This window comes from Strix aluco, chromosome 4 (genome assembly GCF_031877795.1).
Source record: "Strix aluco isolate bStrAlu1 chromosome 4, bStrAlu1.hap1, whole genome shotgun sequence".
NCBI classification, from domain to species: domain Eukaryota; kingdom Metazoa; phylum Chordata; class Aves; order Strigiformes; family Strigidae; genus Strix; species Strix aluco.
The window spans coordinates 120,237,423-120,257,251 of record NC_133934.1 but is presented as its reverse complement, the minus strand read 5'-3'; the positions used below and the strand labels follow the sequence as shown (position 1 = coordinate 120,257,251).

At 48.0% G+C, this 19,829-nt stretch overlaps 1 protein-coding gene across 4 annotated transcripts in view; it reads left to right on the top strand.

Annotated features, from left to right (window-relative positions):
- LOC141923623 (exocyst complex component 3-like protein 2) overlaps positions 1–19,100 on the top strand; it is a 44,096-nt gene extending 24,996 nt beyond the window's left edge. For 3 of the 4 annotated variants that reach the window (XM_074825187.1, XM_074825186.1, XM_074825184.1), the window contains 9 exons: positions 2,062–2,136; positions 4,323–4,423; positions 5,469–5,561; positions 6,942–7,074; positions 8,295–8,405; positions 9,911–10,066; positions 13,089–13,210; positions 14,805–14,990; positions 16,940–19,100. In XM_074825187.1, the coding sequence (XP_074681288.1) occupies positions 2,062–2,136; positions 4,323–4,423; positions 5,469–5,561; positions 6,942–7,074; positions 8,295–8,405; positions 9,911–10,066; positions 13,089–13,210; positions 14,805–14,985 (972 nt within the window). In that variant the 3' untranslated portion in view covers positions 14,986–14,990; positions 16,940–19,100. The remainder of the gene's footprint in view (positions 1–2,061; positions 2,137–4,322; positions 4,424–5,468; positions 5,562–6,941; positions 7,075–8,294; positions 8,406–9,910; positions 10,067–13,088; positions 13,211–14,804; positions 14,991–16,939) is intronic. The other variant, XM_074825185.1, reaches the window with a different exon arrangement.
- The last annotated feature ends 729 nt before the right edge of the window (positions 19,101–19,829 follow it).

Here is a 19,829-nt window from a genome sequence, read left to right as displayed (position 1 = left end):
AAACCACTTCCAAACACCCGTGTGGGGAACTCGGCCAGCTCAGCATGCAGGCAACGCTCCCTCAGCCCAGACATGTCTAGGGCAAGGGAGCTTTGTGCCTTTTGAGGTTGCAAAGTTGGTGAACTGGAAGTGATGGTGCCATCGATTGGATTGATGATCTGTCACCCCTGCCTTTGCTGTACTGGGGAATTTGACATGTGTGTAAGGCAAACCTTCCAGCATGACAGCAGGGTTCATTCTGATACTGAGAGGGGGAAAATGAACTTTTGTCCCCTGCTTCTGCAACCTCTGCTCAAAACTGGCTCTTTGTCCAGAAACAGATGGCAGGACCAGACATGCATACCTGCACAAAAGCTCAAGGAAGGTTTAGATTGACCTGCAAAGGATCACTTGGGTCTGTGTCTTCTTCCTTCCCTCCTTCTCTCCCTCCATTTTTTCAGGTAGACAAAAAGGAGAACTGGGAAGTTCATGTGCTTTGGAGAATTTGGGCCAAGGACCTGCTGCTACGCAAATGAATAAGGCTGTGCAGTTGTTCTGCCCACCTGCCCTTCAGTGTGTCAGCAGCGTGCTCCCACCTGTGTTGAGCCTCTTAGACAATTTTGCTAAATAACAATGTAGAGGTCTCAAGTATGTTAAATTCTTGCATGTTTTCAGACAGCAGCTGGACAGATGAGAGACCCAAGTTATAACTCAGGCCCTTGTATTTTCCAAGAGCTGGGCAATCAGCACCGGTGATCTGGCATTCCATGGATCTGAAGCTTTTACAGCGTGGGGTACCACGTCTTGGTCAGACAGGGAGGGACAAGGAGGAATCTGGAGGTTATTTATGGGCCTGTTTGTTACAGCAGAAATTCTGGTCCTCTCCATGTTGGAGCTTTGGTGCCTGAGGTGCTGGTGTCACCACAAGAGCTGCAAATGGGCAAGCTCGTGCTAATTCAGACACATCATCTGATCCAAAGCAACTAAGTACTGTGGCTCAACAAGTCATTGCCTTGCAGTTTCTAACTAAATACATGTTTTGTCCCATTGGGGAGCAAGACCTTCATGTTGGCTTAAGCTGACGCATTTTGCTATGCAACTGGGGCAGGCTAGAAGTGTTTGTGCAGCTTGACTGGGATGTGTTATCTCAGCACATCGTGTTCACACAATTGCTCACAGTCAGATGATGGCACTGAGGAGGAAAGGAATTTTTCTTGGATTATTTACAATTGCTTATTTGTCTTTGATTAACACTTTTGAATGAGTATGGCAGAACAGTTGTTTTGAATATACTTTTGATGAAATTCTTCGGTGACAGCCACAAATTTCCTAATTCATTAGCCAGAAAAGAACAAAGACAAAAATGGAAGATCAGACTTCACATTCTTTCTATTTCCTTGGAGGAAGATGCAGAAATGAAAGAATAAATAAGCAAGCCAGGCTTTTGAGTTGAAAGCTTCTATAAAGGTCAGATCATGTTTTAAGCAATGAGCCCTTTCTCTGCAGTATTAGTTTTGTTTTTACAGTCCATTCAAAATAACACAAGCCAGCCAAGTCTTGGGAAATTTCCCATCATGCAGCCTCATGGGGCTCATCTCACTGTGACAGTAGCTCTAAACACTAACCCAACTCCTCTTTGCACTCACAAGTCCCTGGTTCAAGTGAGGGAATGCTTTTAATTAGCACTGACTGGTTTATGCGGGTGCCGGTTGGAGCTAGGAAGGGTGGAAAATCTCAGCTACAGTAGCTGGCAGCACAGAGTTGTGTCTAAGCGTTGTTTTGCTGTGTGGGCGCCTTCATTTAAGCTAAGCTAACTAGGGAAGACTGTAGATAACCCGAGCTGACACTGGGATGAAAGGAAGCTGCAAATCATTTAAACTCAAACAAACAATGTAGAACAAAACAGAACAATGTTATTAGGTCAGCTGGAAAATAGCCAGGCTTTGGGTTAAACAAGACAGCCAAAAAAATAGAAGCAGAAATTCATCTAGTTTAAATGCATAATGAGAGACTGGAAAACCTAATTCATTATGAATGCCGTTGTATCTCAACTGTTCTTTTTTCTTTTCTTTTAATGTTTAGAAGGAATTAGGGAAAGCCCTGAAAGAAGCCTTTGATATTGGGAAACCCCCTTGTGCAGATGCTGCAGTCATTCAGGTAAACTGGGAGGAACTGAAAAGCTCTTATGTTTTGGGGCAGTTGTGGTTTTGCACACGTGTACGTAGGTATTTGGCAAGACCCAGTTTTGCATGTCTTGGGCTAAGCTCAGTGTGTTAGAAACTTGCTAGTTAGCTGCCATACTTAAATTGCATCTGTTTGCTCCCAAACTTGTTTTCCTCTTGTGCATATGTAAAGAAAACTAAGCTATCTAAAAAAGAATGAGCCTGAGATTAGCTGATTCAAGCTGAAACTGCATTTTCACCTTGATTTTCATGTAACCTTTTGGAAAGTGATGGTGGGTGTTAACTGGTTTCCTCTGTATCAGTTCTACAGAGCACTTTTATAAAAGCAGTGAGAGTTGCTGAGCCATGGCAGGTCCCCATTATCTGGCAGTGCAGGCGCAGGCGGCTTGCTCCCTGCTTATGTGCTGGGTACAGCTGCAACTGCTACCCCGATGGGTTAGGCAGCACAAGGGACTACTTCAGAGCACAGAGAAGCTGAGTGCTTGAAAGGCATTGCAGAAGCACTCTCTGCTGATTTATGAGCAGTACATACCATGGCCAGAGGGTGTTCAGATCAAGATCTGCAGAAGGTTTAAAATAAATCCTGGAGTTTACCTGTGGACTCAAGTGATGCTAGAGATCAGGGGTAGGTTGTGGAGAGCTGTGACTTTTCCACTGCCACCACCCCAGCAGCATTCCTGTTTCAGGTCATGAGAGAGGAAAGTAGCCCCATGGTCCTTTGGGATGGCAGACAACCTCAGGCACCCTGTTGGAGGCTGGTGGTAGGCATTGCAGCTCAACAGCAGCTGGCCTTCCTTGCGAGGATACAGCTTTAGCTGGCAAGACCTGGCATTTCTGGCCCAACTCAGACCCAGGCACCAAGTGTAGAGCTCACAGAAGGGACTGTGCCCTCCTTGCCTTGCCCCGTGCCCTCTGGAGCAGTGGAGCGGTGATGTACACAGTGATGTACCTGTGCTAGGGTGGCTTTTAGCTACCAAGCTGGCTTTATTTTTTCCTGTTTCTGGCTAACAGGGACCAGGCCAAAGCCTGGTTTGGATGCTGTGGTCCTGCATCCTTTGGATGCTGTGGATGCTGCAACATCTGGCCATGCTTCAGCACGAGTGGTTTTGCTCTGTTGTGTATGTAACTGATAGGTTTGAATGCTCTGGGTAGGTGATGGAAAAGCCTGGATAAATAGGCAAGCCTTATGAACTTACTGCCTCCCCAGTTTTCTCAGGCTGATGCTTAAAGATCAGATAGAAAATTAACAAGGTGTCATGGAAACTCATCAGCCATGGTTTCCTGACACTTTGGGGTGGCATATTTTATCCTGTCCCTTTGGGTGAACTTTTACATCTGTTGTGCACAGTGGAAAAACCCATTCACGATGTGAGTCACCCTTTGTCTCTGACTGACGCTTCCCAGAGCACTGGGAGAGCACAGTGTATGAGTCCATCTGTCTCCTTTTATCCATCTGGCTCTCCTCCCCTTGCAAGCTTTTGTTTCCACAGAGCAACTAATGGACAGCATTAAGTTGCCACCTGCTCAAGCCTGCCCAATATGGGGTGGATTTTTAGCTGTCTGGCACAGCCCACCTCCTGCAGGCACCTGGGCCACCCAACTGGGGTCAGTGGGGCCAGACAGGCACCCTAGGGTTTAACACACATTGCCCTGTCAGGCGTGAGCGGTGGTGACTGGGAAGATGACACCTGTCTTCTTCAGACATCCCTGGTAGAGACCCTGGCAGAGGTGCAGGGCACACAGTTAGAGCTGCCTCACCTTCTTTTTCAGTGGCTGCACCCAAATTTATCTGCGAGGGTGAGTCACGTGGAAGCGCAGGTGCTGCCACAGACGGCAGGTCTTTTTAAGAGCTGAGCTGGCAGGCTGGGCATGGCTAGCAGAGAACATCTGTAGGGACAGGCTTTCCTCTGAGCACAGGACTTGACTCCAGCCTGTTGACCGCAATGACAGCAGCAGTAACAAAGGTGTAGGATCAGACATTAAAATCAGGCTCCTAAAAAATACCTCTGTTTCCACAAGGGCTCTCAAAACTGAAACAAAAGTTGTTGCCTAGAAAGCAGAGGGATTTGCAGCAGGGTGAGGGATGGGATGTATTCCTGCTCACTGCATAGGGAACAACTGGCTTTGGCCTGCTCTCCTCTCACGCCTTGAAATCCACAGATATTAACAGAGAAGACAGAGGCTGCCTGCCGTGTCAGTGAGAGCCTGAGTGAGAAGGTGGAAGCTGTGTGCCTGGAGGAGTGCCTGAGGTTCCTGGAGAGGTAGGAAGGCTGCTGTTTTCCTCTTTGGCAGTGTCCTCAGTGCTCCAAAGAAATCCTGATGATGCGACTGGCGATGCTGTGTTGACCCGGATCTGCCATTGCCCCTCTTTAGTTTGATGGCTGTTTCCCATCAAGCTGTTACTGGAAAGACAGCGCTTCGCTGCTGTTTGTGTGCTCAGCATTTGCTGTTGGACTAAAGCTGAGGGAACAAAGTGCACCTGGACTTTTCCTGGACATGTTAAAGCCTTGGGGGATGTTCTGGAGAGGCTCAGACCTTAAAAACAACCAGAAGAGGGGCAGCCATGTGGCCAGTGCCCAGGCTTGGCCCTTCCTACCCCGGCTGTGCTTCCCAGGCACGATGCTTTCTGCTGGCTTCCTGGGAGGGTGAGGAGCTCTGCTCTGTCCTGCTTCTCAGAGGAGGATGAGTGTTCTCTTCTGCCCTCTCACCACTTCTTCTGGCTCCCTTTATTTGCTTTTTATTCTTGGGCATCAAGCTCCCTGTGTATCCCCTTCAGCACAAAATGCCAGTACTGCTGGTTATAGGTGAATATTTCAGAAAGAGGTTTGATTTAAGATCCTTGACCCTTCACATTATGAGAGGAAGGAAGTTCCTATAAAATGGAGTTGTCCAGGAGCCATTTGTGAGACTGAACCTGCGACAAAGCAGTCGACAGGCTTTGTGGGTTATTCATACGTGCTGAGGCTTTATTCTGCAGCTTTATTGGCAAAGCCCGAGTTGCTTCCTAGAAGCAAGTGTTGCAGCAACAGCAATGGTAAAACAAACCTCCTGCCTCTTGATCCCTAGCAGTCGCACCCAGGCAGGTTGAGGACTCTCCCTGTGCTGTTCCTGTGCTCTCCTTCCTTGCCAGCTGGGCAGGACAGACCGTCTTTATCCTCCTGTAGATCCCACCTTGGGGAGTGAAACAGTGCGTGCTGAAAAGACAAATAATCACAGAATGTTCCTCCCATTTGCTGCTGGGCTAATGTTGTCAGATGTGTTATGGAGCATGCCAGCTTAAAGATATGTCTTCCTGTTTTAATTTAGCTATGAAAATGAAGTTAGAAGCTTTGTCCAGCTCGATGGGCGCTCAGGGATCTGCAGCAGCTTACGAATCCTGGAGAACTGCTGCATTCTCAGGTTAGAAACCAAACCCTAGTGGCATGGGAAGCGAAATGAGTTTTCTGCTGTCTGATCCTTCTTCTAACTCTGCTATGGGGTCAGCCTTGCCTCTGGCTAGATCTGGTCATCCAACCCCATGCACACCAACCCTTAAGCACGGAAGGAGCCAGCTGTGGTCAGCAAGACCCCTTCAGTGCTGCCCTGGCTGCCTCAGTGAGAGAGAGACTCTGGGGGCTGTGCCCATGGCCAGGGCTGGGACTGCTGCATTGGCAGCGCTGTACTGCTGCTTCTCACCTGCTCCTAGGCCCTGCAGGTGCAGGGGCCATAGCCTGTGGGCCACCATCTCGCTCTTCCTGGTGCCCACGACACTGAGCAGGAGGCAGGCAGCAATGCCATGTTGCGTGTGGGGACATTATCCTGGTCAACCCTGCCGTGTGTTGTGATGTAGTTCTTTTCCCCGGCCTGATTCTCCTTCATTAGGAAAGCCTCATAAATGTTGCACTGAGATGCGTGTGCTAGTGCACTTCAAGGTAAGTGCTTAAGTGCTTTGCTGAATGAAACCTAGTTGAACATGCCAGGCTTTCCCTGGGGTTGCTAGGAAGGAGGGAAGCAATAAAGCACAGAAGGGTGGGGGAGGCTATTTGCACCTATGAGCTAATTTCAGAAGTGCTTGCAGCGATGGAGAAAACAAGGTTGCTTCTCTTCCTGTGTAAAATTATCTGGGGATCTCTGGAGTCAGCAAAATGCCCAAATCCAGCATATGCACAGTGCTTACTTGACATTGGAGCCTTGTGCTGAGCCTAGGTAGCTGTTTTGTTTGTTGTATTTGCATGTTGCTGATGCTGGATCCTAGACTGAATACTTAGGAAGCTCTTTTATGTAATTCTTTACAGTGATATTGAGAATGAGGTTATACACTGAGATTTTCCAGAAAGTAGAATGTCTGGTTTCAAGCTGGTGATCATTTTAACTACGATTTGCTGACTTGAAGACTGTTCTGATGGAAGATAGTAGTTTGTCTTGTATTTGTCCGGTGTCAGAGACACACAGGATGCTCACCCAGCTTCAATTTGTCAAGGCCATTTCATGCCCGCTCGTTTTTGAAAATACTAGAATTTTTACTTACCTAATCTCACTAGTGATGGGTACAGGTGGCATTTGTGTGCATTGAGCTTTTGTGTCCTTGTGGCAGTATCTTAATGAGAGCCATCCAAACGATGGGTGCACATATGTGGGTCACTGAACTATAGCCCTGGACCTGAGCATGTGTCCATTCAATTACCCAGGCAGTTGTGCTGGTTACTGTAGGAAGAATTTTGATCTGAGACAATAGCCTGATTTGATCTGATCAATACTTTCCATATCCTTTTTTTTTTTTTTTTTTTTTTTTTTTAACAGGACTGTCTGGCATAAACTAACGTACATTTGCAGTGCCAGCACGGATCAGGATGTTAAGGTAAATGGATTTCTAGACAGGATGGAAGATGAGATTATGGAGCATTTTCTGCAGACAGTCACTTCTAAAGTCAAGGTATGGGACACCCACATTAACACTGAATATTTTCAGACTGTAGGGCAGGCACACACTTCAGTCCCATGTCCTGATTTGGAAAGGGTGAAACCATAGTTTGATCTTCAAGCCCAGTACCCTCCTCTGCCTTGTCTGAAGATATATATTGACAGCTCTGTCTTTTCCAGTTTTTTGGGATCCCAGTTCTACTGTTTGTAGTATTTGCTGTGGCGCTACAAATGGGCACCCCATGGTGCCCCTGGACACCCAGACCCCAAGTGTTGAACTTCACCTAGTACCTACTCATCCCCAGCAGCCTGGCATCTTCCCTGGCCACTGATCACTCACAGAGCCCAAGGCTGTGGTGAGTAGTCAGGATGTAGAGAAGGCTGGCCAGAAATATATCCTTCCCTTGGGATAAGTTCCCCTTTCTTCATACTTGCTAATAATAGACTATTAGCCCAGACACGCACCTTCATATCCAGGGCTCCATGTCTAGATAACACACAATTTCAGGCTCCTAAAAGCATGTGGTGGTGTGTACTTCCTTGGGAAGCTCCCTTGAGCATCTTCAGGCTCATTGCACAGGCTCCCTCAAGCATGCTGAGGGCAGCAAAAGGAAAATGACAGAAGAAACCCTGGCCACACTGTGCAGTTTTGGTCTCCAGAGCTTATTGCCAGCCTGTTCCATGGACATATGCATCAAGACAGGAACTGGGGGTGGTTTTGACAGAGAGCGTGGACAACCCTGAGGAGGAACAGGAGACCTAGGACTCAGGTTTTCAGTCCTTCTTTGGCTGTGTTGACACGGGCTTCGACTCATGAAAGACAGAGTTTATCCCCTGCCTGCCTGCTAAATGATCCTTGTACTTTCCCATTGAATAAGAGACAACGACCATGCTGGGAGCAGGATGCCAGAGCAGAAGGGTGCAGAACGACTGGCTCTTCCCGCACTCCCCATCCGTAGGGGCATGTTTTACATACTCCCTGGATTAGAGCTATTGCCACCCATTTCTTCGGGTTTTTGCTCTTCCAGGTTTGGGCTTAAGAACTTCCTGAGTTTGAGTTGTTTCTTTCTTTCATGTTTTTCTTTTCTTTGAACTGAAGGCACAGGATGCTGCAGCTCATGGAGGAGTCTGTTTCCGAGAGCAGAAAGAGCATAAATACAATAATCTGTGTCTGCTCTCTGTGCGATGTCTCTACATGTGCACCCTTTGACTCTGTCTATCCCTTTTCCTCAGGGAACACTGAAGGAGCACTTCAAAAAGTGTGGCAGTGGTTTTGACCACATCCTTGAATCCTTAAAGCAAAGCTTTTTGGCATTTGGGAAGAAAAAAACAGACATGTATGAGGTAAGAAATAGGTAAGAAAGTAAGAACAAGATATTACTCAGGAAATCACTAAAACTAGTCCTTGAACCTCTGGATGGCACAGTATTTGAACATTAATCCAAACCACAGTTTTGTCCACTGTTAAAAGGGCTTTTAAAGATCTAGTGGTCCCAGTCCAGTTCCTCTATCCAACAGAGTTGGATATCTTCTTCACTGTGACAGCTAGGACCGTTCTGTAATCTCAGCAGAGAAACTAAGAAGTGGAGAAATGTGGAAACCCAGTGTACCTCCCAAATACAGAGGGGTAGCACTGGGCCACCTCTGGTCCTACCATTGCCCCAATAACATTATACTGGAAATCTTCTCAGCTTCTAATGTGCTTCAACCTTAGTTGTAAGGAATAGTTATCCCTTTGATGGTGAGTGGACACACAGAGAGGTGTAAGGTCCAGATCCCCAAAGGACATAGTCTCTCATGCAGAGTTAAGTATGCCAGGGCTGGCAAAGAACAACCTCAAGAGTACCTAAGTTTTTTTACCTTTACAGTAGCCTGGACAATTTGTCTAGGGTCTCAGGGCACCCTTGAGTCTGTCTCTTTGGCAATGGGATTGGTACCTGGGGTTACCCGCTTTTGCATGCAGGTTGGATTTGCTGCTGCTACCTGTGCCTCACGTGTCCCCTTAAGCAGTGGACTCTCTTTCTCTTACCCTCCCAGGTCTGCAGGCTCTTTGTCAGTGCTGATTTTAATTAACGTTTTGAAATGTGGAAAAAGGTAATGGAACAGAAAAAATTAGGAGCTATTCTGCTGTTGTTCAGAGCCTGTCACTGGACATTATGTCACATTAGTGCTGGGGCAAGCAGCATCTCAGTGGTGGAGCGCTGTGCCAGAGCTGACTGTCTCTTGCTTTGTCTGTTTTGGACAGGGCTGGGGATTTCCTGTACCTTTGGACTGCAGCCTAAAACTGCTCTGATTTCAATAGCTAATGAAAGTGTAGTTTCTGTTCCCCTTAGAAACGCTGGCTCTGCTCGTTCTCCCTCCCCCTTTCAGGCACTGCATGATCTCGGCACTGGGGTTTCTCAGCAGGTAGTGGGTGGCTCAGAAATGCCCAGGTAACTTCTCTGTGTATGGCCCTGGGACATGCCTCGTGGGGATGCTCCAGGGAGGTTGGATCTGGCTTTGTCTGTAGTCCAACCTCTCCCCAAGTGACGTGTTTGTTAGCTTGGGGCTAAGACAGATGTCACTGCTGCTCTGAAGTGTGAATGATCTCTGGCTCGGCTAACTGGTCCCATTGATTTTGGTTGGATGTCTCCACCCTTATCATCAATGTTTATGTCATCCACATACAGTTTAGAGGTATTCCATGTGTTAGACCAGGCATTTTAAAGGGATACTTAAGCAAAGAAATGAAACAACCATCTGCATGGACCCTATATCTGCTGTCAGATATACTGGTCAGAGTCCTATAGGTATGGTCTGGGCCTTGCTCAGTACAAGGAAGTTAATCTGGGTGTCTTTCTCTGGAACAGGCCCTCATCAAGGCTGTCAATGCCATCATTATTACAGAATATGTGCAGGCCCTCCTGACCACTTCCAGGAAACCATCTTCTGTGCAGAGGAGGAGGATTGTCAGCAAGATAGAAGACGACCATAGGATGCTGCAAACTGTCTTTAAAGAGTGCTTAGTAAGTCTTTGATATGGTTACAGTTTTGCTCTCTGTCATCAAGAACAGTACCAGCAGAGGAAAAGGCTCTGAAAGCAACAGAAAAGCTTAAGAGGTCATACCACAGTGGTATCCAGCTTCACAGAAATGACAATCAGATGTGCTGACGGCCCTTCTGATCTGCCAGAAGCTGTTAGTTTATAGTTTTAAAATGTGTGACAAGAGGAGACAAGTTTCGCACTTCTGCCACTGAAATAAGAATGAGGCACATTCCTCTGAGCTGGTGAGATGACTCCAAAGCAATCAGCTCCCCCAGGCAAGCTTCTGGTACATGGCATGGGGGGACAGATGAGGAAGAGCTGTGTTCCCCACAGTGCTTTACCTTAAGCCCCTGGAGTGATGAACCAAATCAGCTGCTCCACATCTTCGCCTTCTCCGTGGATTGCCCTGTATGGCTGCTCCTCCCTGGACATGGGGTCTGTGTTGTTACCCGACCGGCCGGCCTCCTCCCTCCCCACAGGCCCTTCCCAGCCCCTCAGAGCTGGGCTGATGGCTTCCTGAGCCATTTCCCTGTGCTGCAGCGCTTCCTCATGGGTGGAAACATGATGATGCTGTTGTGGTTGGTGACAGCTGCAGGGAGGAGCGAGTCTTCCTGCAGGGCTAAACACCTCACACCGTGAGGAGGTAAAGATGCATTGCAGAAGGGACAGATAGCATCTAAAAGCAGAGCCACGCCTTTGAAGAAAACTTGTGGAAAAATGCTAGGTCTGATTTGCAGAAGCAACTTTGGAAGGTTAAAAAAGCCTCTTTGCTTAATTTATAATCTGGTGTAATTGGCAGAGGTGCACACAGCATCTGTGGATGCCACCAGGCTGTCACATGGGTCCCTTGATTACCCAAGGGCAAGGACTGCAATGCCAGCAGCATCCCCTCCTGCTGCTGCTCCAGCCAGAGAATTGCTGCCATGCAATGGCCTCCAGCACAACTCTTTTGCAAATGCAGGCTGAGAGTTCACAGGCATAACACTTTGTAAGAGGCTAGACTGAGCATCACGTTAATGGTTGCAAAGTCAGTCTGGTAACAGGACTCAGATGTGACAGAATGGATGAAAAACCCTCGATGTTACTGGTTTTAATAATTTCACAAATTCTGAGGCATTCTCATGACTTGTGAATTTAAGTGCTAGGGACTGGAAATCTATTTTCTCCCAGACGAATCCCTCTGCAAGTCATTTGTCAGCAATTCTTACTTTGTCCAAAGAATAAAATGAAATCAAAATGATCATCTGTAGCTTCTCTAAAAAGCTTTCAGACCTGTTTCAATTAATGTATTAGTTTCATGGTGGAAAGCTGGAAGCTGCCAGTGCTTTTAAGCTAAAGACCCACCTCGCCTGGAGTGATCAATCACAGACAAGGCAATGCTTTGAGCAATCGAGCCATTGGGAATAGCTGGAAGATTCTCTAATCTTAACTCTGAAGTTTACCAGTAATGCTGTGCTCAGCATCAGTTTTTGATGTAATGTGCAAGGAAAGCTGGTTTTGTAGTGTAAAGGAGATACAGGAAATCTAATTCTCTACTAAAACCCTACATTCAGCTTGGGTGAAAAAATCTGCATCTAGTTAGCAGTGTTTCCCTGGTGTGCCCGGTCTGTTCGCTTTCTTACTTGATGTGGGAGCACTGAAAACCTCAGGGAGGAAACGTATAAGTGATTTGTAGGGGACAGCCTGATCCTCAGTCAAGTGAGGTACACGGTTATGCATGCAAAATATGTACTCTGCTGCAGACTGAATTTATCGAGCAGTTGCTGCACAGGCTGCACCTGCTCCCTGCCCTGCTCTGCCCTCTCTTCAGGCTCTTCCTTCCCCTCCGTCCTCAAAACACATTAGGAAATACCTTGCTTCTCTCCTAAAAGCAGTACATGTCAAAGGCACTAAAGCACTGCTGACAACACACTTCTTTTTTGTCCTTTAGATTGCAGGCTGTTTACTTCTGACCTTGCCTGTCTGTATAGCGCTTAACTAAATATGACACCTTCAGATTAATTAGCATTTTGTAATAGTGAGCTTGCCAAGTATGAAGCTGTACAGTATCGGTGCCTTAGGAGCTGAGTACAGCTTGTGTGCTGTGCAGAGCTAGACATGCTGTGTGTCTGCAGTGCAGAGGAAGAGAGAGAAGGCTGTCTTCAAATATTACTATTATTTTTAATTTATGTTCAACGCGGAGGTGAGCCGCACTGAGAATGCGGCCCGCTGTTTCTAATGCCCTGTGGAGATCAGGGGAACCTGGGCTTCTCCTGCCCCAATCTGGCAGCCCGTTCTCCAGGTTTGCTTTGTCACAGAGTCTCTGTTGACGTGATGGCATCAATAATTCAGGGAAGCAATTTAATCGCATTACCGCACCGATGAAAAATGTGAGCAAAACTGAAGCTCTCCCTTGGCAGTTCATCCACATTCTGCTTCCTCTGGCTTTGCTAAAAATGCTGTGTGTTTCTTGATGAGGCTTTCTTCTTCTGTGTGCTCCAGTTTAGAGGGAGTTGCCCATATGCAGCATCTACCAGCCATGTCATATCCTTTACAGTGTCCAGGCCTGCTTTCCATCTTTTCTGTTTTTCTCTTAGAGGATCTGTGTCCCCTCACCCTCCCCCCAGGGTCGCTTTTCTGTCCCTGGGCTTGCTCCAGGGCAGCAGAAATTACATCATGTCTGGCAAACAGAGCTTGTTTTCACATAGGTATAGGGCTGTGCTTACCTCTGGAAGCAAACCACTTCCCAAAGGGTGAAACATCCTTGAGGGGATGGGTGATGTAGGGAAAAATGAAGGAGGGGAAACTGCGCTGCTGAAGGTAGCTGCTCACCTGCCCTGCAAGCAGTCTGTAGCTACACCCCAATTTCTTTTCTCCTACCCTGGAGGGAAAACAGACCTCTATATATGCACAGGCAGTCCTGCAAAGCTAAGAACCCATGCAGTGAGATCCCCGGTCTGATCCAGCTCTTAACTTGTATGCTGCTTCCCTTGCCCTGAACACACCTTTGCTTCTCTCCCCAGGGTCCTGCAGCGGGTCCCCTCAAAGATCCTATAAAAGCAATTTTAGAACTTATTCAAGCTTCCGATGCTGAGGGTATGAAAATAGCCCTTCTGCCCATTCTCAGAGAATTTCCTGATCTAAGGTAAGGTCTTTTATTAGTTTGACCTCTGTGGTTTCTTACATGGTTACTTGTCACCAGAAGACCGAGAGCAATATTAGTCTTGTGATAGTTTTGGCAGCATGCTGGTCCAGGCACAGTGCTTGCCTTTGAATGCACTCAGTGCTGCCTATTCACAGATGCTAATTAACATGGTTTATAACTTTGCCAGACAATAACTAGTGGAGTTGAGATGTCCTTCTGTAAAGGTGAAGGATGGATGAAATGGCTGTCAACAAAGCAGGAATGCGGTGGAAAAATGCTACCTGAATGGACAATTTACAGGCACATGTGTGCCAAACATAGGTTTCAAGAACATCCTTAACTCAGGCATTTCATAACTTCCAAGCACTTGGCTTTTGGCTTTAACACTTCACCAATCCTTTTCTAGTTATAACTATTTCCACAAAATCCTAGGTGTATTCAGCAAGAATATACACTTCCATTTCTCACAGGAAGCTGTTAACAGAAATGAAACCCAACTTCTATTAGAAAGGTGAGATCTTAGCTAACTGCATTTGTTCCAAAGTCTGTGGTTTATTACATCTATCTTTTGTTCTGATGTCTTGTGCTAGTGACTGTATTTTTCCAAATTAACATGATTACAGTGCAGAGATTTCTGTCAGGATGCTGTGAAGGCCAAAAGTGTGAATAGCTTCAAATCGGGAGCAGACAATTTGTGGAAGATAATTATTTCAGTGCCTATTCAACATGACAGTCATGATATAACCCCCAGAGAAGGAAGTCACTAAACTGCAGACTGCCAGAAGCAGAAAAAAAAAAAAAAAAAGACAAAGAGGGATGATGTTATGCTTTGTCTGGTTTCTATATTCTTTTCCTAAGCGTTTACTACTTTTGAAGATGCTATTGAGCTAAAAAGCTGCTTATCTGGTACACGATAACAATTCTTACTTTCTTACTATATATATACACACATATTTAAATAGTAATATATATATAACTATGTATTTATAGAGAGATATATATAATATAGGAAGTGGGCATAGAAAGTACTCAGAAGAATATTATTTTGATCCCGATCTCAAAGGAGGTCATCCTGGTGTGAGTAGACACACTATTCTGTATTTCAGCAGATTCTTGCATGTTTAAAATGTTTGGCTTGGATACATTTGTCCTGTTTGTTAATCAGACTAATATGGTCTGGCCCCGCTCAGCGAAGCAATGCTATGTAGAACAAAAAACCTATAGCCTTCCAGATGAACAAGAAATAGCTCCATTTGAAGGGGAGAAAAGATACCAAAAATGCTTCCAAATGGTCAAATGTAGAGTTATCCAAAACCTCTTGTGGCAGATACAGATCTTTCTCTAGGAGAAACCTGAGGTGCAGGTTTCCACAGTTTCACAGGGTTGCTGTGCGCACTGGGCTTGGGACCCATGAGCTCAGCCATATCCCACACAGCTCTTGTGGCACGGCCTCCTCTTTGTTAGGTGGCCAGAGGGTGTCAAAAAGCAGCTCAGCAGCTTCCAATCTTTGGCCTAGTCAGCAAAACTGAGTGATAGGAAGCAAGCTTTTTTTCTTGACTCATTCACTGACCTGCCCTCTTATCCTTTTGGAAAGGAAGGAACATCTGAGTGCAGTGCTGGACATCAAAGACTCACTCAGCCGAGAAGACAGAGCTGCTCTCTTGAAGGCATTTCATGATAATTGCACGGAATCAGAAACAGAAGCAAACTTGCTTTTTGCAGATGTAGAAGTAAAACCTAGAAAATATGGATTCTGTGGCTGCCTCTGCTGTTAGCCAAGGTAGGGGTGTGTGTGTGAGTGTGCTTGTGTGTAACACGTGTACCTGCACAGGCACAGGTGTTCCGGCTCACAGGGAGGTGGAACGACTATGGCTGTAGCATCACCTCCCCGAGGCCCTCATTGCTGTATACACGGGTTCTACTTCCCTCTCTGCAAATTTCCTCGTCAGGAAGCATCGTGTCGTAGGCAGTGCAGGGGCTGAAAGCTTAGATGCGTGATTCAGGTTACAGCAGGGACAAAGGAGAAGGCAGGTCTCTTGTTCCCTGTCCTTTGCTCCCATCTGTGTGTCCCTGCAGCATCCCCTCCGTCGCAGCCCTTACCGTGCGTGCATGGGCAGGGTCTCCCAGGCATGCCCTGCCAATGCTCAGGGGCTTTCTCCTCAGTGGTCCTCTTGCTTCCCTGGTACTGAGAGGAGGGGTATGTGAGCCCCGCTGCTGCCCCCTCCACCAGAGCTGTATTAATTAAACCGGACTTGGTCCTGTTCAGGCGACTGTGCTGTGCTGCGAGCACCAGAGGAGAGCGTGCCCCCTCCATGCCGGCAGCAGCAGCTGGTGACAGAAGGGAAGAGGGATAAAAGTCAGAGGGATGACTGTCACTGTAAGGTCTTAAATCCTCTGGTGCCAGGGCTCATTCGGAGGACCTGCAATCTCCTTTCAGTTTCCTAAGGGATTCCTTTGCAGTCACAAATTGGGGATTTTTTTTTTTTTTTTTTTGAGTAAGCTGCAGCAGATCTGGAAGCTAAGCAGGTCCTCACGGTTTAAAAATACTTCTTAGTTGAGAACATGCAGCTGTTTGCTTCACTTTAAATAATCTGCAACTTCTTTTTAGCCCGAATTTGTCCAGCTCCAGCTCAGAGCTGGAGAATTTTGTTTTATCTCTGCCAGGCCAGAGCCCTCGGCTATCAGAAATAGTCCCCCTCGGTTAATATTTACAGATTTTCACCAGTCACCTTTTGTTGGATAAGCTGAGTAGACTGAGTGTCTCAGGTTGAGGAGCACAGTCCCTTTCCACCTCCTCCTCCGCTCTCCGGTGTCACCATTTATTTATAGTTCCCCATGTTAGCAGATCAGAGATGAGCTATGCAGGGCTCTGACCTGGGGCCTCCAGGCACAAGCAGACAGCGGGCTACCCTGGTAGCAGGGAGAGAGAGCAATTAGAGAAACAATTAACAAGCACACAAGCTTTCCCTTTCTAATGAAAACTGATAGTGATATAATGAACTGGCTATCAGCCACCCACTTTTATACCCTCCTTTAAAGAAATTACCCATGGCATCCCCTTGCTTTAGAAAAGATATTGAGGAACAGGTTTTTAAAACACTGCAAGTCACTTAATCTCCTGTTTGCTGAAATCCCCTGGGTAAATAGGCTCCCAAATCCCCGAAGACCTGGCTGAGCCTGCAGGGTGGTGGAAGCACATGTGTAGCACAGGTTGGTAAGCCTCACCCAAGCTCAGGGGTAGCATAACAGTGAAATCAGTTATGGGATGTGCTCAAAGGAAGGTCACCTTCCTCCTTCCATCCCAGGCCTGCAATTTAGCTGCCACTCTCTGGGGTGTGACCTGCAGGTACCTTGGGAATCATCTGCTTTCTCCCAGCCAGGGACACAGTAGTTGCACGTACTTTTCTATTCTGTATGTGGAGGTGGGAGGACTTTGGAAAAGTGTTGTCTTTGGTTGTTTCATGTTAGCATGAAATGACCTCCTGGAAGAGGAGTGACCAGGTTTGGCTAGAGTGAGCAGGGAAAAACAGGGATGCTGCCCACAGCTGTGGGCCCATGGATTGCATTACCCAGAGTAGCCCAGGCACTGGAGATTTTCAGCAGGTAAATGTCAGTACAGCTTCATGCAAGAGTCTGTGCATAGGAGCGATGTTTCTGCTGTTTGACTCTTGCATGTGTTCTGATGACTGCTATTTAACTACCCAGCTTTTTTTTTTTGCTTTCCCTCAGGCCTGCTGTGAGAAGCATCAGGTCTCACTTCCACGTGGCAACATCTGCAATCAACAGCTCCTTGAAAGCTTCAGGGACCTGTGCAGCCAGATGCATGGACAAGCTTGACAGCTATGGAAGAATGGAAGACACATGCAGGACTTTTGCGGGAGAATCACGTGGCCCAAATCCTAATCTTCTATGCAAATTCCAGGTGGAAGATGAATGGGATATGGCAGAAAGACATTACTTCAAAACTTGCTAGAGATTGCCACTTAGCTGAGTCATGGTGGTTATTCCCAGGATGTGTCATGGTGGTGTGTAGAGGAGGAGGAAGGTTCCCCATTACCAAATTTCTGCCTGTTTCTATCCCTTGCTTCGTGCAATCTCACACAAAACCAGGGTCTGCTGCACCCCATGGTGTCCTAGCAGGTGACATGGCATCACAACCTCCCCCAGGGATCCAGGACCCTCCGTTAGGGAAACCTGCCTACCTCATGGTGCTGGCAGTGCCTGCAGGTTTGGGCACCTGGATCCACCCCCCAAAACCTGACCTGCACCAGGAGGGGTGCAGACAGAGCTGCCTCTTCCCTCGCTCCCCACACACAAAGGCTGTGACCTGCTTTGGCGTTGGCTGTGGGACAGGGAGCTCTTTTCCCCTATGAGTTTTACAGCTGGCTCTGGAGCAGAGTTTTGCATTCATTTTTATACCTCAGTTACTGGAAATTTCCTTTTGGAGAGGGAGGGGAAAGCCTCATGGGAAGCAGGCAGTGAAAGGAGCTGTTTGTCCCAGCCTCCAGGCAAGGTCTGTTCTGTTTTCAGATGTAAATAGGCAGTTCCACCGGAAAAACACTGACTTTTCTTCCCAGTTATCTATGGACTGGTAGCAACCTCCAAGCTGGATTTGGTTCAAGGCCCTCCTTCGCTATTGTGTTAATATAGGTCATTACCGCTCCTCTCTGGCCATGTAAACAAGCAAAAAAGCTCTACTACCTCAGACGTGCCAGTGGTTTTCTGAGCAGCCATTCCCCCTTGAATCTGATTATCTAAAAAGAAAAGGGACAAATTTGTGCATAACCCATCAATGTGTGAGGTGGGAGACGTGAGGCCCTGGGAAAGCGCAGACTCGGGTGGGTGCTGCCGTGCTCTGCAGTGCCATGCCATCACCCAGGTATGTGGGTGTCCTGGCTCAGGGGCAGCTTGTCCCCCCCAGAGACCTCTGCGCAGACGGGGTCCTGAGAGCTTGACAGGAGCCGAGGCAAGTTTATAATTGTCATCAGCTTTGCTCCCGGCACAGCGCTGAGCATGGGGTGAGTGGCAGAGAAACAGGAAGGAACAGGCTGCTTCATCTCCAGGGAGTCATCTGGGCTTTCAGGGCACCATGAGACCTCAACACTGTTACACTCCATCCCTCACATCATCAAAGGACAGTGAGTCTCGTGGCCTGCCTGCCCTTCCTGCACATCTGCTTCAAAGGCCCAGCTCCTGTGTCCCTTGCATTTTCTAGCTGTCCATTGCAGACTTTTCCCCGGACGTGGGGAAGCTGGGGGAGCTGGAGGAGTTGCAGCCTGGCCGGGATAGAGCGGGTTGGGCTGTGGGCCTGGGTGGATGCCTGCCCTCTGAAGGGTGACAGCCCTCTTGGGCACGCTGGGCCAGTCACCCTCCCCTCCCAGCTAATTCCAATTTTTTTTTTCCAAGGGCAGGAGGGGATGACAGACCTGACTGTGACAGCAGGGTCAGAGTCAGCCTCTGCTGATGGGGATTTCAAGCAACGAGCCTTCTAGAGAAAATAAATAAAAACCCCTCTGACATTTTGACCATGGTTGGGCTAAAAATAATCCCACAGCATGTGGTCGGCTCCTGCCATGTACATGTCAATGCCTATGCACATCCCTGCCATTTGACATTCGCAGTCAGAGGAGGGTATATTCTGCTTTCAAGCAGTGGCTGGGAGCCGTGGGGGATGCCGGACTTGCCACTGCTGACCCTGCAGATGAGATGGCTGTGGACAAGCCCTGCGCCATCATGGCTGCTGCTGTGCCTGTCCTGGCCTGTGCCTTCTGCTCTGTGTGTGTGCGGAGAAGCACCGCTTTCAATGAGGTTTCTTCACAGCGAGTGTCTGCACCCTGTGTGTAGCATCCAGTTGTGGAGATGGCAAATAAAGACTTGAGTTTGCCCATGAGGTGTAGCGCTGGTGGCACATATGAGGTTTTCCAGAGCTGGAGGGCCCAGGGACGTTGGCTGGGGTGGGCATAGGGCTGTGATGGGAAGAGGCTGTCTGGTGTGGAGGCAGATGGTGTGGGAGGGATGTCCTCAGCTACCTTCAAGTCACCTGGGGAGAGCAGATGGTGTGTGGGGAGGCTCCCGGTGGCTCCCCAGGAGGGGAGGCAGCTGCAGGGGGGATGCTGGGTCGCTCCCTGGGGCTATCTGAGGTGATGAGGGAGGGGAGGGGAGGCTGTGGGGAAGGTCAGTGAGGGATTTCCCTTGTTTGGGGGGATTTCAACCCACTCTTCTGTGTGCTCTGACCTTCCCAAGGGACCCAGCCTCCTCCTTTCTAACCTTCACCTAGGCTGGGTTAAATCCTTTGGGTGGGATTTGTGCTGCTCTCTGTGGAGGGCTGGGAAGCAGGGTCACACTCAGGATCCTTCTGCAGGATTATCTCCTGTCCTCGGGATGTGGGCAGGGGCAGCACTGTTGTTGCCATCAGCCTACCAGGGCCACCACGGAGCCATGCTGAACTTCTCCCACCTGCCCTCGTGTCCAGCGGCTCCACCATCACGAGCAGGACAGGATCGCTTGGAGCTCAGCACCCAGAGGCTCCCTGCACAAAGACCCTCTCCCACTCCCTATGCACCCAAGGCTTCACAGGGATCCCCTTGGCACCAGGGTCATGCCACGGCCATGCTCACCC